Source organism: Nymphaea colorata, chromosome 3 (genome assembly GCF_008831285.2).
Source record: "Nymphaea colorata isolate Beijing-Zhang1983 chromosome 3, ASM883128v2, whole genome shotgun sequence".
NCBI classification, from domain to species: domain Eukaryota; kingdom Viridiplantae; phylum Streptophyta; class Magnoliopsida; order Nymphaeales; family Nymphaeaceae; genus Nymphaea; species Nymphaea colorata.
Window position 1 is genome coordinate 15637272 of NC_045140.1, and position 25904 is coordinate 15663175.

Here is a 25904-nt window from a genome sequence, read left to right on the forward strand (position 1 = left end):
CTCTAAGTCGTTATTGTTAATAATTTATACCCAACCTATGCGAGTCGTGGGGTTCGTTGATCATGTTTAGTTTTCAGGGCACCTACCAAAATTAAGTAAAACCAGGCAGCTAGCTACTATTATATGTGACATTGAAAGCTGCAAAGTCTCCTCCTCCCTTCGGTTTCTAATTTCGGCAGTCATCTTGTAACCGAATCGACAGGCATACAATATGGCCCGCTATTAATCAAGACCTGCATATTTAATGTTACCTATGCACGTATTACATATAAGCGAATCATTCAATGCAATAAAAAAGGTATGCTTACGTACGAGTGAACTACGACAAGCCAGCACGTCTTCCATGCTTTATTCATTTCCATCGTTTTATTTGAAAAAGGAAAATCAAGTGTTCTCTACGGAATTCGGACGACCCAGCTTCTCTTTGGTAATTGTAGGCCTGTAGTGTTCACAGGCAACGACTGTTATCTCGGGCCGGAGAGACTATTGAGGTTTAACACGAGCGTACGATAGATAGTTTCTTAAATATATATGAGAGGAAAAAGGAAGGAATAATCTAACCCCAAGGTTGTTAGAAGAAGGAAACATATTACCTAACAAAGTATTCCTTCTTGAGGTACTTTTCTTTATTAGAAATCTACAGTAGCGGTCTTAATATCGCTTCCTCCCTGAAGACCGGTGTTTGAATACGACAAGAAACGAGAAGAAAACAAAGCAAGCAAGTATTTGGGCATTTAAGTGCATGTGGTGCCTGGTGTTTCGTTTTTCTGAAGATGAGGATGGAGTCAACAAAGTACAAGCTAGCTAGAAGATAAACTGTCCATCATCTTAGCTAAGAACCGACGCCCCCGAGCTTTCTTTTGCTAAAGTTTGTAGCCTTTTGTGGAGGAGTTGAACCGATGGGCAGGTGTTTCTTGAAAAACAACTTACATATCGTCCAAACAATTCAGTCCAGGATTCGCCGTAAAATTCAAGGCAATCGAACACTCGGTTGGTTTGGGTACGGGGGGTGGAGAGGAGAGGGATGGGGGAAAACAGGAAGGTTATACTTTAAGATTCGTGTTCTTGCGAAGGTCCAACCAATCAGATATTCTTCCGCCTCCTCCTCTCTCATCTCATCTCCTGTCCTCTCCTCTCCTCCCAAGGAAGGCATTGCAGTGCAGTGCATGCATGTCACCGCATTCGAGCAAGAAGGATGTTGTTGTCTACATTGAAGATTCATCGCCCACTGGATCTGCTAGCTCCTTCACCAATTGGCAATCAAACCACCTCACATGCTTGCTTGCTTCATTGCTTCCCCTCCCTCACCCTTCGACCAGTATCGTCAACATTCGGTTTGCCAAAAGGAATCCGTGACTTCACTCTTGTCGTTTGAAAAACTTTCTAAAATAATTAATATAAAAAGTGATTTCACACTTCAAGTCTTGTATACATCGGTCGTTTCAAATTAAAACATCTCTCCCCAACCATTCCCACCTTCCTTTAACTTTAGCAAAAACTGTAAGAGCGCGATAGAGGAACAGAACTTGGTCAAGAATGATATTACCAAATTCAACAATGAAGAGGGTGTAAGCAGCACATATTCTCCTCAGGTAGAGCCTACCATGGATGTAATCTTCCGTGAACAGCATTGGATTTGGCCTCCCTGCACCAGTAAGGCAGCAGAAAAATTGTTCTTCCCTTTGCTATAAAAATGGTTCAACACTTTTGTTAAATACGTGTCTGCTTTTGGTTATAAAAGAAGGTTTCTATTTTCAATTCACTCTGAGTTTGTTTGGTTGTGATTTCACTAAAGTGTACAGTTGAACCAGTTGGAAATAAAAATTTTAAGATCACACGACGTATAATTTTCAGGCTACACATCAATGCTTGATCAATGTCCTTTAATTATATTGATATGTGTGGCCACTAATGCGTTTAGTTACAACGATAATCATGATCTTTTTGATCCTATATCAATATAGTTAATGGACGAGATTATTCGATATGATAATAAAGATTACGGTTTGAGCTCCAAAGGAATAAATTGTAATGCACAATTCTATCACAACACTAAGTGGGAGATTATTAGAAATCTATTAGTGGGCTTACATATGTCGATCATCATGCATTACATGCTAGCTGTATACATATGTCTACTTAAAAGTGATCTGATAAGTCCGAGTCTATATCATCTCCTTTGTTTTATATAGATCATATCCATATCTGATTTATAATGGATACAACCGACATATGTCAAAAAAAATAGGGCTATGGTTCCCAAGGTAAATAAATTTTTTTCTTTTTTTTTTTGTGGAAATTCCTTTGGAAGATCCACTGCACCTCCTTCCAATTTTGTAAAGGACATCAGCAAGCTTCCGTTGACTTTTGCATAATTGATTTTATCATTGTTTTGGCAGATGCAGTTTATTTGTTTATGCCGTCACTTAATTGCAACTAATTAATATTCTTTCGCCCTCCGATTGCCCACCAAACATTTCAAGATTTGTTAGCCGGCTGTCTGTGTCTTCAACTCCTGGAGTGGGCGGTGAAACCAGGAGGAAGGTACACCAATAAACCATGAACCAATGGTATTTCAAATTACCCCACTAAAATCCTTGCTTTGTCTAAGCCATGAAGCGAGCGCAGATAAAAGAAAAAAAAGAAGAAGCCAATTAGCAGTAACTCATCAGTGCCGTGCACTTACACTCAACAAATCAGGCTCGCGACTGATGCCAACAGCACTCCTTGGAAGACAGTCCTTCTTGTACTAGTCTAAAGCCTCCCCGGGCCGAGGCAGATGGAAGATCGACTGCAACCGAACGCCAACCACATGATATGATCCGGGAATTGTCATCCAATTTCAAGCAAACATGAACATTCCATGCGTGTCCTTCCTTTCCTTTTCCCTTCTCTATTCTCCTTCTCTCTTCTCTAATGCTGCAATAGGATTCTCGTAAATTCCTCATAGACAAGAGACCGGAAGAAGTAGCCAGCATTGATATCAGAGAGAGAAAGTTGGTTAAATGTCAGTAGTTGGCAAAAGTGAGCTAGCTAATCGATGGGCCAATGCGAAGTTGATTGGTATATGAGCAATAGATATCAAATCTGTCTGAGATGTTTGTAGAATCGCTGTTCATGCTAGAAGGCTGAATCACCGAGGATGCCCTAGCTAGTACTATGCACCTAAGATCTGGAGATAGAAAGAATAGTAGGCAGAAGGTTTAGAAATTGTGAGTGGGTCTGATTTAGATCTGGCTCCATGTATTAGTATTTAGCTATTGTAGATGTGAACCTGTCCGTGTGGATGTCAATGTTTTTCTTTTCTTTTGAAATTGCACGCGCACAATGAGATGTATGTGGCAGATGGATCTGTATATTTTAGAGTATAAGAGGTGGTCGATAAAAAGATACGGTAAACTGAAAATGAACCCCGTCGTCATCTTCGTCCTGCCATTTCGGTGGACGTCGAAGGCACGTCTCCTAGAGCGCTCGGAGGCAAGTAAGAAAAAAAAAAAAAAAAAAAAAAGGAAGAGAAAAAGAGGATTACCATCCTTATCGACACCATTTTCAACGAGGGGCAGGGCAGCTGCTCCCGCTCTCTCTCATATGAATGAATGAAGAAGCCCTTCTGGCGTCGCATAGCTCCAAGAGTCTTGACCGGAGGAGCCGGAGTCCCCTCAGTTAAAAAACGTAGCGATCGGCCACCTTAGTCCTCCACCAAGTTGGGTGTGGCAGTTAATTGTGACCGTCTGGGTCACATGCAATGCAACGACTAACGACGGATGGAGGAGTGGCGGTGTGCACATCTTTCTTTCCTTTTTCCGCTTTTCCTTTCGTGTGAAGGTTGGGTGGTAGGACCCGCATCTCCAAACTGGATCTCAGCCGCTTTCTTCGTTTGTCTTGCAAAAAGACGGTGGCCGGCACCCCCGGAAGGCGACTGAGGGGCGGACGGCGTGCACACTTGGCAGATCGGGCTGGTTCGACTCTTGCGACGCGAAAGGACTGCAGACGACGGTCGGGTTCGGCGGTCCTTTTGACCCACACACATGTTGACAGAAGGTGGGTGGGGAGGAGGATCGCGACGAGAGGTGCTGTGGGAGGAGACGGCATATACTCTCTCTCTCGCTTCCCAAATTTTGAAGAGTGCCACTCTCCCTCCTTGCTTCTCTCTCCCCAACCACTTCTTATTTTCAAGTATTCTAATCTTACCTAAACCTCTCTCTCTCGTGTTTCTGTTTCGGATAATATGTCTATCCTTTCCTTTCTTGCTTTCCTTTTTTTAACGAAAGGAGAACTTTAATCATACAAAGTTATTTTGCCCTCTTGATTGATCATATTGATTGATGAGGGTGTGTCTTGAGGTGACTCCTGCATCCGCATGGTCCGTTGCAAGGCTTGGGATTTGAAGAGAGAGAGAGAGAGGAAGCGTGTCGCATAAAATCAAATTCTGTTTCTTGGTGAGTAAGAGATAGCTGTGTGCGGTGCAAGCTATTCATTCCATACCCACAGAGAGAGAGAGAGAGAGAGAGAGAGAGAGAGAGAGAGATCATCCCATCGTCCGCGTTATCAACGTCTGCCGGGACCGACCTTCGGGAGAACGTGGATATGGTTTCTTCCGGCGTCAGGATTCGGGCGAGAACGGATCTGGATCAAGGTGTTCCGGCGAGGTCTTGAGTCTGGACGCTGATGGTGGTGACTCGGGTGAGAGACCCTCCGGCGTTGTGGGATGAAGAAGGATGGCAAATCAGCAAGGAACGGTAGCGGTGGTCGATTGCTTCCCAATTCGATTCGTATAATCTCTTCGTGTCTCAAGACCGTTTCTTCCAATGCTAACTCCGTTGCTTCCACCGTACGATCGGCAGGGGCCTCCGTGGCCTCATCCATTTCCTTCAGGGACGAGGAACAGTTACAGAAGGACCAGGTGCCGTTTCTCTTCCTATTATTATTATTATTGTTGTTGTTGTTGTTGTTGTTGTTGTTACTACCACAGCTACTATCACTACCTTTGCTTCCCTCTCTCCCAATAGTTGCTTCCGGGACTCTTCTTCATCAAGTTGTTTGTCCCTTTCTCTTTTTGTTCTTATTCTGACATTTTCTGTGTCATTCCCCATCAGAAAATGTTTGGAGGAAACCGAAGGTTTTCGCGCCTCCCTCTTCTGCGTGGAAAGCTTCTTGTAGTGGTTCCGATCGTTAAATAATTTAACGCTGTTTACCAAAATTCATTGCATGATTGATGATATGGGTTCCTTCTTACTGTTAACGAGGATCAGTAGGTCTTTTATTCTGTTCTTTATCTTTATTTGTTGCGAGTGTTTTATGGGTGCGACTGCTGCAAAAGATAGTGGAATGGAGAAGTAGCAAGATCCTTGTCTCTTTTAGCTGGGGAATAGCTTCAGATGTCGACTTCCTTTTTAGATCTGCATTTAATTTCCTAATTCAATATATTTACTGCTCGTAATTGATAAATAGGCAAACCGGGCTTACAAGGGCATCAAATTTAGAAAAGGAAGTGTGCAATATGGTGAGAAAAACGGGTGCCCGCAAGAGATTATTATTATTTTTAATCCTTTTAAGAAACTGAGGGGAGGGAAGGGGTTTGGGTGTTGGTTGTTGGATAAGTTTGCGAACGGTCTTTATCTAACTGAATCTGACCCTGTGTTCGATTTTTTATCTGCTTCGGTAAAAATGTTTATCCAACATAGCTTTCTTAGTCTTGTTACAATACATCAATTAACTGTTAGCTCTGATGTATAAGTTAACTGATAACGTAATGCCACTTCTATTGTCGTAGCAAATGGGTGGACTCACATGTCTCCTGTACTGGCCAGCACCTTTTGAGTCTACGATGTTTTTGCTGCAGCTACAACCAGTGCGCTGTATGTGGGCTCAGTTGAGAACGGTTCACTATCCTTTACTACCAGAAACCAAAGGATGACTCAAATATGCAGCAGTATCCTGTCACAGGTTGTTGGCCTTTCTTAATCTGCACGAGGATATGCAAATGTGAAATCGAATCGTACTCAAATAGATAAAATTATATCTAAGCCTAACTGAGCTTCCGTTGATGTTTCTAAAACCTACCCGTTATATTGCTTTGTGAGATTTAAAATTCTTGTGCCCAAAAACTGTAGCCATGTATCCCAAAGTTATGACTTATTGCTAACTGGGTATAGGGGGATAGAACAATGTATAAAAAAAGTAGTGCACCTGACTTCGCATTGTGTAGGCACATCTAATCATATTTGGTAGGTGTCGCCCTAATCCAGTTGCTTTACATAGCATGTTTGCCTCTTTCTTTATATTTTTTTGGGTCCTTATGTGCTTCGCATCAACATCAATCAAGCAGGTGCAGTGGGCTGGATTTGATAAGTTAGAGGTTGGTCCTTCTGCTTTCAAGCATGTCCTGTTGCTGGGTTATTCTAATGGCTTCCAAGTTGTTGATGTTGAAGATGCTTCCAATGTTCGTGAACTGGTGTCCAAGCGTGATGGGCCAGTTACATTTCTACAAATGCAGCCTCTTCCATCTAAGTTGGAGGATGAAGGTGGCTTTAGAGCATCACATCCACTGCTCTTAGTCGTTGCAGGTGAAGCTAACAGCAATGCTTTAATTCAAAGCAGTAATTTTGGTGGAAAATTACGGGAAGGAATAACTCATCCTCAAGAAACAAATACTTCCAGTTCAACAGTCGTTCGGTTCTATTCTCTAAAATCTCACAACTATGTGCATGTTTTGAGGTTCCGTTCTGTGGTTTACCTAGTTCGTTGCAGTCCACGAATCATAGCTATAGCATTGGCAACTCAAGTAAGCATTGTTCTCATCTTATGCTACAAAATTACTGTATTGGTTAACATTGGTTTTATCACAGGAGGTGTTCTTTTTTCCTGACTGCTTCTCCATTTGTGGCAGATATACTGTTTTGATCCTGTCACTCTTGAGAACAAATTCAGTGTACTGACTTATCCTGTTCCCTTGATGGGTCAAGGAGTCACCGGTGTTAACATTGGGTATGGACCAATGGCAGTGGGACCACGATGGTTATCTTATGCTTCAAATCAATCTTTAATATCAAACACTGGTCGTCTTAGTCCTCAAAACCTCACTCCTTCCCCAGGTTCCAGTCCATCAAATTCACCTGGTAATGGCAGCCTGATGGCTCGGTTAGCCATGGAATCAAGCAAACACCTTGCTGCTGGTCTGATTAATATTGGGGATATGGGCTATAAAACCTTGTCTAAATACTGCCAGGACATGTTACCTGATGGTTCCAGTTCACCTGTTCCATCAAATGGTAGCTGGAAGGTGGGCAGAGTTACTTCATCCACACATTCCACTGAGAATGACAATGTTGGTGTAGTAAGTTCTTCTACTTCAGCAAGGGATAATCTGACTTTTTATTGTTTTACTTGTTTAATCATCAAAATATTTCATGTGAATGGTAAATGAGTCTTCACTTGATAATTTGACCAATATAAAAATCATTTTTACAGGTTGTCGTCAAAGATTTCATAACAAAAGCCACTATTGCGCAGTTTAGGGCTCACACCAGTCCAATATCTGCTCTTTGTTTTGATCCTAGTGGGACCCTCTTGGTAACTGCATCTGTGAATGGGAACAATATAAATGTCTTCCGAATAATGCCACTCCATGTTACTGATGACCCCAACTCTGTGTGCTATGACTGGAGTGCATCGCATGTACACCTGTACAAACTACATCGTGGAATGACATCTGCAGTAAGATACTGTGATACCTATGATAAGTTTAATTATGCTTGACCTTGTGTCTTGCTATTGGTTTAAAGTTCATTTTCGCATTTCCAATTTTAATAGGTCATACAAGATATCTGTTTCAGCAGCTACAGTCAATGGGTTGCAATCATCTCATCCAGGGGCACATGCCATATTTTTGTGTTGTCTCCTTTTGGTGGTGAAGTTTCTCTTTGTTCACATGCTTATTTTGATGGTTCAGCCCCATTTCTTGATTCACCATCAGCTTGGTGGTTATCTTCTGGTTCTTGTGCACTGAATATGCACAATGGGTTGCAGCTACCACCGCCTCCACCTCCACCTCCACCTATTGTTACACTTTCTGTTGTAAGCAGGATAAAAAACAGTAATGGTGGTTGGCTCAATACAGTTAGTGGCTCTGCAGTAAAGAGAAATGCACCCTCTGGAGCTCTTTCTGCAGTTTTTCACAATTCGGTATCCCGTGTTCATCAATCAGGACCTCTAAAATCTAATTGTTTAGAGTATTTGTTGGTTTGCTCTCCATCAGGTCATGTCGTCCAACATGACCTTCTTCCTGCATTCAGCACAGCGACAGATTTACACTATAGTAATATTTCACCAAGAATTGGTGCTGGTCCTTCAGGATCAAATCTGGACGAAGACTTTAAGGTTATCAGTGAGCCTGTGCAGTGGTGGGATGTTTGTCGAAGAACAAATTGGCCTGAAAGAGAGGGGAGTTTATCATCTATAGGGTTTGATGAAATAGAAAGTAATGGAGCCTCGACAGATTGTTTTGATTGTGATGGTATGCAGGTAAGTTGCTTCAATGCATTGAGCAATGAGGTGGATGGAAAAGAACGTCATAAGTCCAATGAAAACCTTCATTGGTACTTGTCAAATGCTGAAGTGCAGATAAATTCTGGGAGGATTCCAGTATGGCAAACATCAAAGGTGCATATTCTTACTATCATGCGTTTGCTGGGTTTAAGTTTTTTTTTTCCTTTAATTTTTTAATTTTTTTTAGAAATTGATCTGCAGATCTGCTTTTTTGCAATGAGTAATCAGACAGATGATCATAACTGTAGTGGTGGAGAGATAGAAATTGAGAAGGTCCATGTTCAAGAGATTGAAATGAGGGAAAAGGATTTACTTCCAGTCTTTGACCATTACCACAGCTTCCAATCAGATCAGAGCATTCGGTGAGATCAAGATTTATAGTTCATTTTTTGAGACCTCTTCTGGTGTCTTCCCTCTGTTCTAACAAAATCATCCGAAGGATATAATGTAGAATGTGGATCTATTATTTGTCATCTACGTCTATGGTTCTAGAAAGCTAAACTGTGAGTCAGCAGTCCTTTGGTATTGAAAGCTGGACCTGGAATAGTTTTAGCTGCCACAGAAATGTGATGGATAAAGTACTAGCTTTTCCCTTTATGAGGATGTGTGTTGTGTTTTTTTTTTGGGGGGGTGTGGGGGGGGGGGGGTGTGGAGTATTAAAGAAATTTCCTTAAACCATTGAGAAGTATATTTAACTTGTCTCTGGGATTAAAGTTTTCAGTTTTGTGGTTTCCTTGACATGGCTTGGACACGGCAGTTTCAATTTTTGTACTTTTTTCATTTTTTGGTATATCTTAGTATTTTTTTTGTTCAGTGATTTATATTTTTTATGAATATAAACAATATTTATGTGTTTATTTGCTCAAAATATGGTTCTTATATATATATATATATATATATATATATATATGTGTGTGTGTGTGTGTGTGTGTGTGTGTGTGTGTGTGACCAGGTCCCTGCATTTACTTTTTTTGAAAATGTCTCACATCAATGTCCGTACCACTACCCATGTCGGCACTTGTACCTGCACCCATGTGACATAGATCCATCTTTATTTCAAGCCATGATTTCATAATTTACTGTGTGAAAAGTTGTGTAATGTGTTCACCCCTCAAGCCAGTGCTTTCAAAATCTATCTCAGAAGGTGATTTCTTGTGAAACCACTTCGGCATCCGCTACGGATGTGCATGTCAGAGATAGAGAGCATAATTCACATCTCACTACATGGTTTCAGTGACAACTTCAGACTTTGGGACCTTCATTCTCTGTCTGATGAACAAATAAGTTCACACTTCCTGTTTTAAATCTCTCAGCATATAATCACATTTGTTTGCTCTTTTCATGACCAATGGCAATCAGGTTGATGTCAGATGCTTGACTTGTAGCAGCTGCAATGAAAGTCGGGAAATGCTTACTGTAGAAATTTATTACTTGCAAAGCAATTTCATTTCAGTGCTCGATGTCCAGCCTCTTGATAAGTTTAAAATTATACTTTATGGTTAGACTTGTCCTGGCTTAATGCTTGTATTATTGCCACTATATGTCCATAGCAGGAAATCCTTGTCACCGACTGAAATTTTGAGAATTTTCCACTTTTATGCGTGTTGGGGACAAAAGATGTGCATTTTGCTAAATGGGATTTCCTGTTTCGTTGGTCATAATAAATTGCTTGAGAACTTGTTTGACATTCTTTTGTGACCTTGAGGATCTTATCTTCTGTCTGAATAATATAAACTGGTAAATGCTGACTCATTGAGTCTATTAGTTCACTCCTGGTGATAGATAGTTCCTGGCTATGTGACATGGACACAGATATGAAACTGGGTTACAGTGTCAGTGCTGAAGGTATAGATGCCACTAAATTTGGGGATATTCTCTTCACGTGTCACATTTAATACTATACCTCGTCCTCCCTATTCCTAAGGGAGATTTTGCAAGAATCTGTGTATATGTGGTTTGTAAATTCTTTTCTTCAATTTTTGAAGTAGAATTTACCAGAATTGTGACCTCTTTTTGCCATTTAAACATGTGTTGCTTTGATTCCTTTCCTTGTACCTTTGAGTTCAAATTAACAAATTACTAGTAATTTTTGTTTCTTTAATGCACTTTTTTTTATTGAAACTCATTGTTCCAGGAGGGACACAAAGGGAAGGTATGCTAATGCCTCATCTCATGAAGTAGTGAATGGGCAATCCGCTGGTAAGAAGATTTCTTTAATCATGTCATAGCAGCCATGGACCCAGCATGCGAGGTGATCTTGAATCATCTATCCCTGAACTTGCTGGAGTTCCCATCGGCTTGATGGTGTTCTGGTACAATATCAGGTTGGGACATGTTAGCCCAGCCACAAAGGCATCGTAGGTTCACATATTCTTGCCATCAAACACACACGCGGATACATATATAATCACCAAAAAAATCATCCAAAAAAAGGTATCATTCTGGAACGAACAGGGGTTTCTCCTATAGCAATGAGAAGCTGCAGCCTTTTTCATGAAAGTCCAAAAATGACCCTGTTTTACAAAAAATTGGTGTTTCAGAGAATAATTAAAAAGCTAGCATTTAGTGCTTGGAAGCAGAAAAGAAGGCGAAACATTTAATGTTGGAACTTGGAACCTGTTGGCTGCTCAAAAGATTACAACTGGTCTACTTTGGTGATTTTTCATATTGGCCTTTTCCTTTCAGGTTTTCTGTTTATCTGCTTTGGACAAATCAAAATTTTCAAAGCAAGGTCCTTTAAATAGAATGATAAACTGAAGTGTCCAACGTACTTGAGGCAATGTTTTGCCTTCAAATCAAGAATGATTGGAGACTTAAATATAATAAGAATGATTTTGAAAATAAATGCAGAATATATATAAGTGATAAGTCATGATAGAAAGACATTATTTTGATAAAAAGTACAAAAATATAGAAATAAAAGATACTTTTTAATATTTCTTTTGCCACCAGCCTAGGCAGGGCAGCTTAACTAGTACACAGTTGTGCTTTTACTACCTTTTTCTTTCCATTTTTCCAGAATGTGTTGCCTAGTAGGCTGGAAATCCTGGTTACGTTGCATTAAGTTCAGGTTGGTTCTGCAGCCTGAACTAGCTGGCAATCATTCTTCCTGGTGTCTGTACAGGGTGATCACGATCCAGCAGAAAGGATAAAATGACAAATGGATACTGTTACTTGTTTTGTTACTCTCTTGAACATTGGGGTCCCAAGTATTAAAAAATGTTGCATTTTCCTTTTTCTTATTTAAGGTTCTTCAAGCGTAGCTGCTAATGTGCTTTCTTCAAAATGTGATGGCTCTTCAGGGATGAAAAGTCCTATTGTGCTTCCATCTACCGAGATCCCAATCTATATCAAGTCCTTGCACGCATCAAGTCAGATGAGCCAGATGGCAAATCAAAATGAGAGCTTAATAGGTAAACTGTGTGTAGCTTTCCCTAGGGGTCGAAAGACAGATTCAGTTGAGTTTACTGGTTATAGCTTTCTTCCTTTTGCACAGAGAGAAAGGGAGAGGAAGCGAGTGAGCAAGACAGGGAGAGGAATGCAAAAATGACTTCATCAATTACCAATCTCTTTTCAGAGAATAGATCTCCTTCCATTGGAGATGAAGTTACAAGAGATGGCCTCCTCATTTGTGGTGGTGATAGCTGTAATGGTAAATCAGATATTTCTTGCTTGAACGTGCACTTGCATCCAATGTCTGAATCTCCAGAGGCTACTGCTCCTGTGGACATTATTAACTATTTTGGGGGACACTGTAAAGTGTCAGAAGTAGATGGATGCTATCGGTCAGGGGAAACAGCTGGGGATTCAGAGAATAGCAACAGTAGAGACACCGTGAGCAAGAAAAACAATGTTGTTGATCATGATGATATGCTTGAAGGAGTATTTGCATTCTCCTAGTGAAATGGAATGCTAGATTAGACATTCTTCTGATGTATTTCTGCTCTGTTTCTTCACCAAAGTCTTTGTATAGAGCAGGTCCTCGGATCACTATTTATGTGGTGCAGCTTTACCTCATTGCTAGAAAAAAGGAAACAAAAGGAAAAAAGAAAAAAACAGTTGGTTTTGCATTTGTTTCCATCCTGAGAGTTCTTTGAGGATGTTTAATCTATAAAACAGTGATATGGGCTTATGCAACTTTCTGTGGCACATACAAGTGTGGGTATAAACATATTCTTTCTCTGTGTCCTGATTCTCTTCTTTCTTCTCAAGCTTCAATAAGGTTATAAGAAATGACTTCCTGGTTTTGAGAAGGCCGTAGATGCGATGGCACAAAACGTGTTTAGCATTGGCTGCTTCGAGGGGCAGTGCATCGCTGATGTCCCATTATAATGTGCATGCTGTGGATGGTGATTGTACTTGAGCAGCAAGTTCCTTGATATAAAGAGAAGGGGGGCCCGTGATACTCTGTATAGGTGGAGATGGATTCCTTTTCTCTGGATTTGGCATTTGTGTCAGTGGAGGGATCTTCATATGAAGAGTTTTATGGGGAGAAGGCGCTTCATGGAGCTTGGAGAGCAGATTTTCCGTTGTTCAGATTCCATTTCTCTTTAGATTCCTGTTGCTTTACTGAAATGTTGATTCAAGACTTTGTAGTGTACAATCTGTTAAAAGGCGCTAATCTCTTCTATTGTAATAAATTATAAAAGTTTCCACATCTCTGAAAGTGTGGCTGTACGCAATTTTTTCTTCTGTGAACCATGGTGTTCATCTCCACTTCAGATACCGGGTGCTGAGTGACCGAAGCTTCCGATGAATCCCGGCCTGTTTCCACCGATTTATTGTTCCCTCTGGTTCTGTCGTATTCCTTCAAGGTCATTTTGGTAATTGGTTCAAGTGGCTCGAGCAAACGTTGCCAGCTGTGAGCAGACGCGGAACGGCGGAAGCACCGAGAAAGATTGTAGAGCTTGTCTCGATAAAAACTATAGGAAAAATTGACTTTTAAGGGAGAAGGTTCGAAATAATTACATGCGAAAAAACACAGAGGCCTTTGTCGGCTGTCCCTCAAAAGGTAATGTCAAGAGCCTCACTCTCAGGCTTTGAGGTTCGGTGTCTGCAGCGGCAGGCAGCGATCTCTCTTTCTCTCTCGCGCGCGCTAATCGGCTCTGTTCCAATTTCCAGAAAATATCTCTCGGTAAACAAAAGGCCCTGTATCTTTACATTTCACTTGTTGTACATATGTAAATCTGAGAACTTCTATTCGTGTGTATAATGTCAACGACAAATCTTAATCTGTTGCTATTTGGTGGACTCCTACAATTCTGCAAACGCCTTGTCGTTTTAAAGCCTTTTACTTTAGGTTGCGATTTTCTCCAATTCTTTTAGATAGAAACGAACGTCCCGTATAGTTCCTTTCACATGCTGATTGACCCTTTTTGTGTCGAAGAGACACTGATTGGCCGTGCAGCTTCCGGAAAAAATACAGAGGGAAAATGTCGGCACCTCTTCAAGAGTGATCACCGATCAGCTGCCAATAAGGGATTAAATTCGTATCAGAGATCCTAAAAACATAAGGCGCTTTATTTAGTTATTGGTAGAGCCAGGACCTTCAAAACGCACGAGAACAATATCGACCAGAAGGTGCCTTCTTCATAACCGTAGCGCAAGCGAAGCGATCGTCTGTGAGCGCGTGTGCGTGCCTAGTCTCTCGCTTCCTTTTCTTATCTGATTTTGCTTTGGGTAGTTGCTGGTTTCGATTGGACTTACATGGGCCGGATGAAGCCTCCTCTGCGCACTTCTCACCTCCTTCTGGTGGTGCTTGCCCCAATTCTCTCCTCCGTTGTTCTTGGGAGTTTCCTTGTCGACCATGAAGATCAGGGCAGTGCCTCCTTCCCTGCCTCCGTCGTTCTCCCGGGAAGGGTGAGGCAGATCTCCTGGAAGCCCAGGTGAGTTGGTGAGCGAATACAAGCACGCCTCCCTCCTCCTCCTATTGTTGATAAGCGGAAGAAGAAGACATTCTCTTCCGCTCCTGATTTTTGCTATTTTGTCCCCTTAATTGAACTGAAGGAGTTTGGTCCCCTTAATTGAGTTGAAGGAGTTTGGACTTGTTGGCGGTGGCTTTGCAGGGCGTTCGTCTATTCTGGTTTCCTCACGGATGAGGAATGCGATCACCTGATCTCTCTCGTAAGCAAATCTCTCCCGACTTGCTTGATTTCGTTTATGTTGGATCTCTGGTTCTCATTTCACCATCTTCTTCTTTTAACATCTTGTTGTGAAGCCATGCCAATAAGTTGAGTTTGTTCCGGTTACTACTCCGGGTTCTCTCTTTCGGGTTCATTTTGTTTCTTTTTTCTACAAAGAAAAAAGGAATACGTCAGATCTATCCATGAATAACAAGCCAATTTATTATTATTATTATTTTATTTAAATCCAAGGGGGTCTTTCTGGTAAAGAACGAATTTGTTTCGAAACTTCATTTCTTTGCAGGCCACATCCGAGCTCAAACGATCGGCTGTTGCTGATAATGTTTCGGGAGAAAGCAAACTGAGCGATGTTAGGACGAGTTCAGGGATGTTCATCAGCAAGGGAAAGGTTTGTCCATGCACCAACCACAAACTCAATTTTTCAGAGGTTGAATTTCAGTCTGGAATGGGTTCTTGAACTTATCCTTCTTACTTGATAGGATTTCTGTGAGTAGATTTGCAGACAATTATTCATTTCGACTTGTATATTTCGCACTTGGAGTATCCTATAACTTTCTAGACCGTCCCTTTGCACAGAACAACAAATCGTGAGACCACCTTACAGATTTCAATAATCTTGTAGCCGTGTTCGTCTCTTTTATGGGTAGTGTGAGGTCTGATATCTGGTGATAATCTCATGATCTATTACTGGAGTATTCAAAGGGTCCTAATGTCCCCTTTCCGTTAGACGTTTTTTTATGTTTCTGTAGCATACTAGGAAAGGAATCAAACATCATGATGCTTCATACAACGAGCAAAAATTGTAGGTTGTTATGGAGCTTTCGTAATTGATCAGATGTTTCAGCCAGTTGTCAGGTTACTTAAGCAGCGGGTATACGCTGAGCTGGTTGGGCTTGCAGCTAGTATGATGCCAATCTTTCATTCGGTTCCTGTGGGTGACAATCCTCTGCACAAACTGAAGCAGGCATAGGTCCCAGGACAGGGGTGTTAGCCTCAGGGTTTTATGCTGACCAGCGAGTGACAAAATCTCCAGGCCCATTCAGCTTTTCCTAGTCATAAACTAAGAAACAAAATTAGAATATAAGCAGCTGGGTGTTTCACATCTTTCAAATATTGATAATCAACTATAATTTTGTCTAAGTACTTATCATCCATGATTGCAACTTGTTTAGGTAGTTATGCAGTTTGGTCACTTCAAGGAAGTCTGAATTTGCACTTGTTATTGACTGAAATTTAGTAGAAAAATTCACATTTCACACTCAATTTGTTAACAAGGTTGCACTGGCTTGCTCGAATAACCTTTCCTACTTCGTATTGGCACTCAAAATAATGATTGTAGAACTTATTAGTTCATTTTTACTTGGTTTGATGCTTGTTATGAAGATATTTTAGGATGTCGGTTTGCCATTTGGCGCAAGGTCCTGTTTATTTTTTTCATCTTTCATGGCAGTTGAACTCAAGGCAAAGACAATTTCTATAACCTGATTCTATGTACAGATATACAGGTGTGTACGTGTGTATAAATGGCCTTGCATGCATATTTGTGCAAGGATTGCTTTAAAAATTTCGTACATTATTTTTTGAGAATAAAGTATGCTGTTCTAATGTTTCTTTCCCATGCAATTCTTTGCAATGTATTTCAAGTTGGAACATGGATAAGCTCTCCATATATATTTTATGTTGCACTTTTTCTATATCTAACCAAGGCGTGGTTAATGGGTACAATTTTATAAGAAAAATATTATTTGGTATTTCAAAAAGCAAGTCTCACATTTCTTAATTTCCTAATAAAGGTCCAACTTTTGCTAACAGTCATGTCTCGGGCTATCTTTACCACTGGCTCTTACTTCGTTAGGAAGTCAGGCTGTCAAATGGCAGATTTTTTTTAATGAGTGAATAAATATCTACTAACTTGAACCAATAAGATTGAGATGTGCAATACTTCATCTGTTCCAAGATGAGAATACTTTAACCTCCAAGGATTATTTTAAAGTTATCAAGAAAAGTTGGGGATATCAGGAAATTGAGAAAAAAGAGGCACATTTTTTGGGTTTAGGTAAGCCTATAAATGGGAATCTCCCTATTTCACATTCTTCTACAGTCTAATAATTCATGTTGTAGCTTGACCATTTAATATCTAATAATTCCCTTGTAGCTCAGAATTTTGTTCGTTAAGTTTTCACGTGTCTATTGTCTGCTCCTTCCTATTATTAGTTACAGGTCTTGTTCCTGGATGTACGGATTTATGGAGTCACATGGATATGTTTAAATTTGCTACGTAGGATCCAATTATAATGGGGATCGAAGACAAGATTGCGGCATGGTCTTTTCTCCCAAAAGGTATATAATCTTGTGAATTTTGCTGTTTGCAATTCTTATTGGGTTTTACTTTTACCTCTGATTGTCATGGAGTGCACGGAGTAAACAGCACCACAGCAATTCTGTAAACATTTCTTCCTTTTGGGGTGTGAGAGTGTGTGTATGTGCATGTACATGTTTTCAAGTCAATGTAATGCTACTAGTTTCAGCTAGATCTTGGCAATAGAACTTGGCTTTGCTAAAGTTTCCTACTAAATCTGTAGATGATATTCAGACAAGCATCTACATTTTGGATTAGAAATTACAGAAATAAGAAAAGGATATATCCTAGTAACGTCTGTGTCCTTTTCTTTTCTGGAGAGTATAAGGTGAAAAGGTTGTTATACAAGACGAAAGCATTTGAAATATGAACCAAAGACGAAAGCATTTGACTTATAAACGAAAATGTGCTTGGCTTAGAGCAGATATCTTGGAGTCTGGCATGGACTGGATGTGGCTAACTTGATCTGGAAATAATAATCTGGCCATTAGTATAACATGAACTAGATCCATAAGAGCAGTGTTTGCAGCTTTCCATCTCGGGGATGAGGACATTTAAACCAATGTTTGTTTGACAAGTAATTTTTTTGTCAATAGACCGATTTTTGCATCCCTGATGTTTATATAACTTATTTAAGTTGGACAAGATTGTTCAGGTAGGACTTCCACTTCTTGGAAATGGCCACCTTCCCATATTTTTCATTCCATTTTCAAGATTGTGCATGTCTTGGAAGGAGGTTTGCATGGTTTCTCTTTCCTAGTGGTCATGTTGTATCAACAGGTTCCCAGATTTGTTGGTGAACTTATTTTTTGTAGTTTCCGTAATTTATATTCCATTGACGATGTTGATGCATGTTTTGGTCCATTGTTCTACAGTACTGGCACCGTCATTGGTGAATGTTGCAGAATTTTTTGTCCATGAAAATTAGAATTGTTGACATTCTATTTTGATTTACTTTGGTTGCTTGCTTCAGAAAATGGTGAAGATATTCAGGTACTAAGGTATGAACATGGTCAAAAGTACGATCCTCACTATGATTATTTCTCCGACAAACTTAACATTGCTCGTGGTGGGCACCGTATTGCGACAGTCCTCATGTATCTGACAGATGTAGAGAGAGGTGGCGAAACAGTTTTCCCATCAGCGGAGGTTTGTCTTGCACTAATCAAACTGTTATTGCTTTCAAGGGCTATTTGCTATTAACTATATTGCTCTCTGTGTCCATATATATATATATAATGAACCAATCATCGCTTACGTAGACCTTCTGACTTGTTCCTTTGATTACATTGCACTCACGTGCAGGTCAATGACCGCCGGAGAGGTCGTATTGTGGATGATAACTTGTCCGATTGCGCTAAGAAGGGAATAGCAGGTGAGGTAGTCTTCTGGGTGTCAAATTGACCAGATTAGTACAAATTAAAAGTGGACATCCATGGATGTTTTTGTGCTAAGATGTTTTTCTATAAACAAGAGAGCATGTGCATATGATTACTTTGGCGAAAAAATTCTTCTGACGTACTAGCGTGAACTAAAATCAAGTGTCCGAGCCCCTTGCACTGCTTTTCATTATTCTGACCATTTAGATCCTATGTATTTACAATGTAGGAGTTAAGGAAAAGATCATGAATTTTTTTATGTATCATCTGAAGGTGTAAAAGTTAATGGTCTTTGTTTGCTAATAAAATATGATTTATGCATTGCTAATCAGGAGTCCTTTTTTTCTTTATATTTAGAGTCCACGTGTATGGTTATGTTTATCGAAAACAAACTTAAAAGCTTTGACAGGCAGCATATATATATATATATATATATATATATATCATGTTCTGGTTTGTTGTCAACGTGATCAAATTCAGTGAAACCGAAAAAGGGGGACGCTCTGCTGTTCTTCAGTCTTCATCCCAATGCAGTTCCGGATGAGAGAAGCCTGCATGCGGGGTGCCCGGTGATGGAAGGGGAGAAATGGTCGGCGACTAAATGGATACACGTAGCGTCGTTTGAAAAGAGTGTGGATGGCTCGTCTGGCTGTGTGGATGAGAATGAGTACTGTGAAAGATGGGCAGCCCTGGGGGAGTGCAGGAACAACCCAGATTACATGGTTGGATCAGCCGACGCTCCTGGTGCCTGTCGTCGAAGTTGTGAAGTCTGCTAGCACCCAAGCTATTTGCTGGGAAACGCTGCCACCACCACCCGAGGGCCTATTTGCGTCCTTGTTTTTCTGCTGTTTAACATGTGTATGTGTTGACAATTCAGGTTTGGTACTCCTTATTCTTTTTTTTTTGTTTTTTTCTATTTAATTTGTCAAAAAGCGATTATTCAATATCTGAAGAGATAAAAAGGTTGTTTGAGCTGTTTAGATTGAAGTTGTTGGGAATAAGTTATATGAATATGTTTGCATGTTTACATGTTTTCCTTGAGGTGGGGTGTGTGCTTTTGCTAAACATGTTTGCACGTTTACATGCTGACAAATCAAATCAATGTAAAAGCGAAGATCTTGTGAATTTTATTTGAAGAAATTATGGAAACAGTCTATATAAGTTCATTATTATTATTAGTTAAATTACTTGTTCGCCTAACATTGAGCAGTTATTTGTAAATTTATCAAAAGGAAGTCAACTTTGGAGGGTAAGGAGGATCTCAAATTTTGAGGGGAACCGCTCAGTTGTTGTGTGAATGAGTGAGGAGCGTGGAGCTGCGTGCCCGTCATAATATTCATTTCATCTCACTAAAGAATAGGTACCAACCATGTTATATTGTATTGCAGGGGGGAAGATTTGTTATATATAATGCTCCATCTGCAGCAAGGTTCACTATTCGGCCATGAGAGAGAGAGAGAGAAGTGCCTTTTGCCTAATCGCAGCCTCATGGAAAAGATGAGATGCAAGCGGCAAGCAACGGTACGTGGAGTCGGCAAAAGAATCTGTGTACGCACCATTGGAATCCCTTCTTTTTCCTTTTTCGAATTTGGGAACGCCTCTTGAAAATCAATTCGATTTGGCACCTTTTTCTTTTCTTTCTTCGCTTTCCCGTCTTAAAAAAAGGCGGTCGTATCAGATTCTGGATCCATATCTTATCACATTTATCTTCCAGCAAAAAAAACCATATCTATGTAGATACATGCATGTCCTCCTGTATTTAAGAAGAAGAAAGAACGTCAAACCTAACGCTTTCACGCAAATCAGATATAGCCGAAACCTCACGCTTTTTAACTTGCAGCCTTCACGCGTAACTCCCGTCCGTCCGGTCCCCGGTTGGTGTCAGATTTCCTCAGCAATCCCCGCTTCGTTTATTCCCAAACGCATGCTATTGCTTGACCGTTGCGGCCTCTTTTTTCGGTACAAATTCATAATTCCGTCCGAGTGGGCCTGCCGAATCTTCCCAGACCTCACACGCTGACGCCGCTGCCTACACGCATGTGGACCATGAAATATGATAATAATACAATAATTGCCGAATCTTCCCATCAGACCTCACACGCTGACGCCGCTGCCTACACGCATGTGGACCATGAAATATGATAATAATACAATAATAGGACTGTGCAGTTTGTTGGAACTCTAACTATCGACCACTTTATTTTTAAAAGATATGGACGCCGGAACTACCATCTGGGATAGCTAGCTCAAATAGATATTTACGTGGGGTTTCGAAACATTTTATTAAGATTTAATGAAGAGAAGAATGGAAAGGTTGCCATCCAACTCCCCCATCGATGCTTCAGTGCAGTGCTCCTCAAGAGGCAGCAGCCCTTTATGTACTTCGAGTCTGCACATTCTTCCAGGCCGATCGATGTATATCTCACATCACTTCATCAACTTCCAGATGCCTCATTCTTCTCTATCCCTAACTAATTGCGGAAATCTGCAAACGGATCTGTGCGTTGGTAGCAACTGGCTGCTTAGTGGCGGCTTTGGCTTGCGAGCACCAACCTCTCCTCTTCAATGACGGTTCTCTCTTTAGACTACATCTTTTAGCTCTCCATACACAAAAGAATGCCAAAAGATCCCTATTACACACGATTCGCTCGTCCACTACCGCACGGTTCGCTCACTAATAAGAACCCTACGACTAGATGAGCTTGCTGCCCCTTGTACTGCCTGCCAGTGCCAGATCGATGCTGGTCTTGAACCAGAGTGTAATATTCTCAAGAGTTGGATTTTTTATGAACACCAGCACATTACCCTCTCTTAGTGTTGTTTGTGCTACCATAATGGGAGAAGAATCAATAAAGAATGTGATGAATTTATTTTTTGACTCAAGAAACCCAGAGAGTCAGCATTTAATTCTGATAAAATTATCAAGCGTTCTGATGATAGAAGTGAAGAACAAATCAACGAAGTAAGAATTAGGAGGGACGCTCAAAAGATCGCTATTGGTTTCTAAATGCAAGACCTAAAAACAAAACCTATGCATGCTCCTGTTTTGACATTAGTTAATCAAGTCTCCACCAGGCACGCCAATCTCCTTGGAGATGTAGGCTTGACTGCAGCAAAAAATCAGCACCAACCATCGGAAGCCAATGTCGACTGCTCATACCAGTCTTTGGCGTAACAGTAACTCCGCTAAGCTGCCTCCTGCTCTTTTAGCTCATTCAAGTCAAGTTTGCATGCTTCTTCCGAATCAACTGATTTCAACATTGCCTAATTTATACCTTAACTCATTTCAAATTTGTTTCCTTTTTTTCTAATTTTTCGCCCATCTATTTTTATGTAATCCAAAACGGGGCCTTTTGATCTTTCTTTTATTTGTTTCTGGTGTTAGTGCTAGGTATTTAGGGTGGTCTTTTAACAGCAGTCAAAGGAATTTTTTAGTTCGTCATTCATTTTGTTTAGAGTCGGATTAGGTAGATTATAGGTGTTGATTAGCATGCAGTCAAATTCTGATTTTATGTTTTAGCGCATCTGGTTAAGGTTTACCAAGCTTAATCTAGCTTTAGGTTCATTTGTGTGTGTGTGTGTGTGTGTGTGTGTTTTAACGACAGGTTGACCATTTTACAAAGCTTGAAGATCATCTTTGGTAACAACGGTTTTCGGATTAGAAATTTTGTGCATTTTCTTCCTCTTATTTTATTTGGGACTAGTTGTATAACTCTTACAATTATTTCAAGCAGTGCAATTTTGTTTGACATCTATCCTTCCTAACCTTGAGTACAACCTGAGGTTACCATTTAGTGGATTCTAATTATTTAAATTTGATCTATTTTCCGTTTGGTTTTAATTGAAAATATCATTTTAAAAAAGTTTAATTGACATAAAAAAAGGTTGCATCACTTTCATGCCATTATCTTCATTTTTACACTACTAGGAAGGAATTCTGCCATTAAAGTCACACTACTAGGTAGCTAGGATCATGCATTTACTGGGTAATGTTCTTTCCCAAATAAAAGTCCGCTCACGAGGGTCTGACTTTATTTTGAAAAGCTTCATGGTCACTTAGTCGTTTCTCTTACAACTGCTATTGCAGTAGCTACAGTAGACTCGCCTCCATTCCTGTCGTAGATCTGACGGCAAGTTTGCAACGACTGACTAAACTCTCTCTCTCAGCTGCTCACTGAGTGCTAGGGGTTTATATCAAATAGTCATGGAGTCAGCCTGTAAGTCACCACATTTTTCTTGCATAAAATAAACTAATAATGATATGTAAATCTAAATATGACAAGATATTGGATTTCGTTTAAATGGAAGAAGGTAGTCAAAGACCATGACTGGAAGGAATATGGGTTGGAGCAAAGTAATCATGGAAGGTATAATTCGTTTTCGATACCATGGGAATAAGAATAATATTTATAAGGTCATTTAAAATTTAGTACCTCTCACTTCTGTTTGGGAGGAGAAATTGTGTTTCTTGTAAGAACATAAGAAAATGAATTAAAGGAAAAGGAGATGGTGGAGAACGAAGAGACACAATCTTCTATTAAAAGAAGAATGAGCTTTTTTTTGCTACACTGCTGTTACGGATAAACAAATAAAAAGGAGAAGGCATTGGTTAGGTAGGCTGCCCGCATCCCTTTGGAAAACAAAGGCTGGGGGCAAGATGAAGTTGTGGCGGTCTGAAGATAAAACGGTTTTTATTTGAAGTTATTTTCTATATGTACTTACTCAAACAAACTAACTACTCGATTTTGTGTATGTGTCATGAATATATATTCTTTGAGCAAACGATGTGATTTGGATCATTCTGGAAGGTTGTACAAAACGTGGTGGACGAACTTGGATTAAAGTATTTAGAAACCGACTTGTGACAATCAAGATAAGGGAAACACTCCTACACCAGTGAGTGAAACATACATATACCAGCCGAGCAGATCGGCTTGTTAAGCCGTCCATCTTCTTTTGGCAAAAAAAAAAAAAACCCTCCCCAATGCACGAGTGTCGGGCCGGTGGGCTGGGGGAGGCGTCGCCTCCTGCCTCTTCAGCAAGAGGGAGGCCATCACTGTCCGTCGGCCTCCCCTCGCCGGCATCCGCCCGCCGGTGAGGGGAGTCCGGCAGACGGCCTTCCCCTTCTCAAAGTGGTGGACGGAGGCAACGCCTTCCCCCACCCGCGAGATGCAAACAATTTTTTTTTTTTTTTTCTTTTTGTTAAAAACAAAGTGGGCTGTCCATGTGGAAGGGGACGAACATTCATAGATACATGGAACTAATGGGGTATGTGCTTTCAACGATTATGAAAAAAGAACATGCAGTTAAACAATGTTGTACTTTGTAGATATATGTACAAGGATCATATCATTTTTCGTGAAAGATAACATGTTTTGACGTAACAAGATGTATAAAAAAATGCATATATGGTAGGCTACACATGTCAAAAAATATATATGATGTGAAACATAAACATCAGTTGTGGGTGGCATGCACAAATTGTGTGGTACAAGCAAAAGTTGGTTATTGCATGCAAAGTGTGTGACACGTGACCATCTGTTGAAGGAAACATGTGACATTTGTATGAAGCATGCATATCTGTTGTGCGATACATGTGACATTTGTGGGTAACATGAAAATTTGTTAGGCGAAACATGTGACAATTAATGTGACCCATGCAACTACTTGGGCATTAAGATTCCAACATTGTGCAAAAGAGATCTACATGTTATGCAATGGAGATATACATGCGCTATAAAAAAGATTCATATTTTGTAATTTAGATATTATGTTATGAAGTTATGGATTCATCATTGTATTTCCTTATATGAATGTTATGAGGTTTCGTTTCAGTCTCGATGGGAGACTATTGGTTTGGTAATCTCTGATGTGTCGTGGGATTGTGCCCAAGTTTTGTGTTTGAGATTACCACTAGAAATTGGTTTATTTTCAGAAGTAGATGCGATAAAGAAAACATAAGTCATTATGCGCGAGTTAAGCCTAATGGTTGGTTATGTCCCGAGAAGTTGGAGTGTAGCATGAGTTTACTTTTATTTTCCACTCCTTCGCCATAATGCACCTAACGGTGTTGGGCAGCACAAGGGCTTATGGTTTACTTCTTTTTTTGTTTAGAGAGCAAAGCATCTCTTGATCCTTCAAAAAAAGTCCTACCAGGGCCGGTCTGCCATTTCGGCGGAGGCTGGATGGTTTCATCTTGCTGTTATAGCAGCGATCTTGGATATCTCATGACCTCAATTTTTTTTTTATATATCTAAGGTCTTTTGTTGTCGTTTGTCTCTTTCTATCATGGATTGGTTTTCGTTTGGCATATTCCGATTATGAAGTGTGTCTATGCATTTGCTGATCACCTATGGTTCTGTTCTTCTTCTTGCTTCTACAAGTGTACATGGATCAAATGTATATATTGTGTGTACATATACACTTAAATTGAGTGAGCAGACACAAGTAAAGCTACTCGAGCCAACTCATTGATTTTGTTGAGTTTAGCACTGACTTGAACTCGACTCTTTGGGTAAACAAGTCGTGGAAGCTGCTCGATTTGTTATGTAACCTTAGGCTTAAAAATGGTCTCAGGCCTTCAACCTCCATGTTTCCATCATAAAAAGATGAGGAAATTGCCCTCCCCTTAGATATCGCCCACCAGAAAAGAAGACACCAAATCTCGTTTCTCTCAAAAAAGGTGATTCCATTGGGAATACCCTCATGCGATGCTCATCTAAAAGCTAAACGCCCTCCACTATGGTCCTACTTTCACAAGATTTCAGCTCTGCAAATGTGTGCACCCGCACCCACAACAGAGAAAAGCTCATATAATCTTTCAAATGGAAAAATACGAATATTTTAGTATTCAACTCAACTGTGTTCTTGAGCAAAAGAACACAATCACCAACTCATGCTAGGGCCGACCAGTGTGTGTGTGTCGTATGAACCATGCGAACTATGACAGCGACTTCCATTTAATCATAAGGAGTTGTACTCGAGAAGCATAAGATCAAAATACATCCATCTTTTGGTTGATCGTGAGCTTCCACTGCTTGTTGCTATAATACTTGCATGTTGACGGATAAGGCCAAGCCTCTGATTCCAATAAGCGGATAAGATGAGGGGCCTTGGTCCCTCTTTAAATTTTTTAAAAATTCAAAATTTTAGATGTAAATATTAAAAAATTTAGTTTAATTTGTATAAAAAAATTTACTTCGATTCCTGTTAAAATTTTCAAACTTCATATCCTACGGCCGGATCTTAAATTGATTAAAGGGTCCGTACAATCAGAGTTTATGGGATGGGCACAACTTACTCTTCTTGATGACGACGTTGAGAGTTGGGTTGACGGGGGTGTTATTCGGTGATCTCGTGACATTTTCTTTCTTTCTTTATCTCTCTCTCGCCTTCCGAGGTGTGAAAGGCTTTTGATTCGACCCAGTGTAAGCAATTTGTTCGGAATTAATCGATGCTTGAAAGTTGAAATCTGAA

The 25904-nt window shown here is 40.2% G+C and overlaps 2 protein-coding genes across 8 annotated transcripts; both read left to right on the top strand.

The window, feature by feature from the left end:
* The first annotated feature begins 3924 nt into the window (after window positions 1–3924).
* Window positions 3925–13204, top strand: LOC116249822 (autophagy-related protein 18h-like). Of its 6 annotated transcripts, none has more exons than XM_031623110.2 (10): window positions 4764–4903; window positions 5774–5946; window positions 6329–6784; window positions 6890–7336; window positions 7471–7716; window positions 7813–8661; window positions 8749–8909; window positions 10682–10746; window positions 11796–11960; window positions 12044–13204. In XM_031623110.2, exons 2-10 carry the CDS (start codon window positions 5914–5916, stop codon window positions 12445–12447), a joined length of 2826 nt encoding a protein of 941 aa, XP_031478970.1. In that variant the 5' UTR covers window positions 4764–4903; window positions 5774–5913; the 3' UTR covers window positions 12448–13204. The 6 variants fall into 6 exon arrangements, with proteins under 6 accessions (XP_031478966.1, XP_031478968.1, XP_031478967.1 ...); XM_031623111.2 differs by having other exon boundaries at window positions 4765–4903; window positions 5843–5946; XM_031623106.2 differs by lacking the exon at window positions 5774–5946 and having other exon boundaries at window positions 3925–4903.
* A 302-nt stretch (window positions 13205–13506) lies between these two features.
* On the top strand, window positions 13507–20065 carry LOC116249823 (probable prolyl 4-hydroxylase 4). 2 transcript variants are annotated; one of them, XR_004171261.2, is made up of 9 exons: window positions 13507–13681; window positions 13934–14432; window positions 14613–14670; window positions 14974–15078; window positions 16973–17030; window positions 18023–18198; window positions 18355–18424; window positions 18909–19286; window positions 19817–20065. XR_004171261.2 is itself a non-coding variant. In XM_031623112.2 (8 exons), the coding sequence occupies exons 2-8, from the start codon at window positions 14254–14256 to the stop codon at window positions 19202–19204; spliced, it is 942 nt and encodes a 313-aa protein (XP_031478972.1). In that variant the 5' UTR covers window positions 13508–13681; window positions 13934–14253; the 3' UTR covers window positions 19205–19455. The 2 variants fall into 2 exon arrangements, 1 of the variants encoding a protein (XP_031478972.1); XM_031623112.2 differs by lacking the exon at window positions 19817–20065 and having other exon boundaries at window positions 13508–13681; window positions 18909–19455.
* Window positions 20066–25904: the final 5839 nt, after the last annotated feature.

What these genes read in the sequence shown, in the direction of transcription:
- LOC116249822 (XM_031623106.2), top strand. Translation starts at nt 4,709, where the DNA reads ATGAAGAAGGATGGCAAATCAGCAAGGAACGGTAGCGGTGGTCGATTG. An exon ending in ATCGTGGAATGACATCTGCA is followed by an intron (nt 7,717 to 7,812) that starts GTAAGATACTGT and finishes CAATTTTAATAG; the next exon opens with GTCATACAAGATATCTGTTT. An exon ending in CAATCAGATCAGAGCATTCG is followed by an intron (nt 8,910 to 10,681) that starts GTGAGATCAAGA and finishes TCATTGTTCCAG; the next exon opens with GAGGGACACAAAGGGAAGGT.
- LOC116249823 (XM_031623112.2), top strand. Translation starts at nt 14,254, where the DNA reads ATGGGCCGGATGAAGCCTCCTCTGCGCACTTCTCACCTCCTTCTGGTG. An exon ending in TGTTCATCAGCAAGGGAAAG is followed by an intron (nt 15,079 to 16,972) that starts GTTTGTCCATGC and finishes TTTGCTACGTAG; the next exon opens with GATCCAATTATAATGGGGAT. An exon ending in ATGGTCTTTTCTCCCAAAAG is followed by an intron (nt 17,031 to 18,022) that starts GTATATAATCTT and finishes TGCTTGCTTCAG; the next exon opens with AAAATGGTGAAGATATTCAG.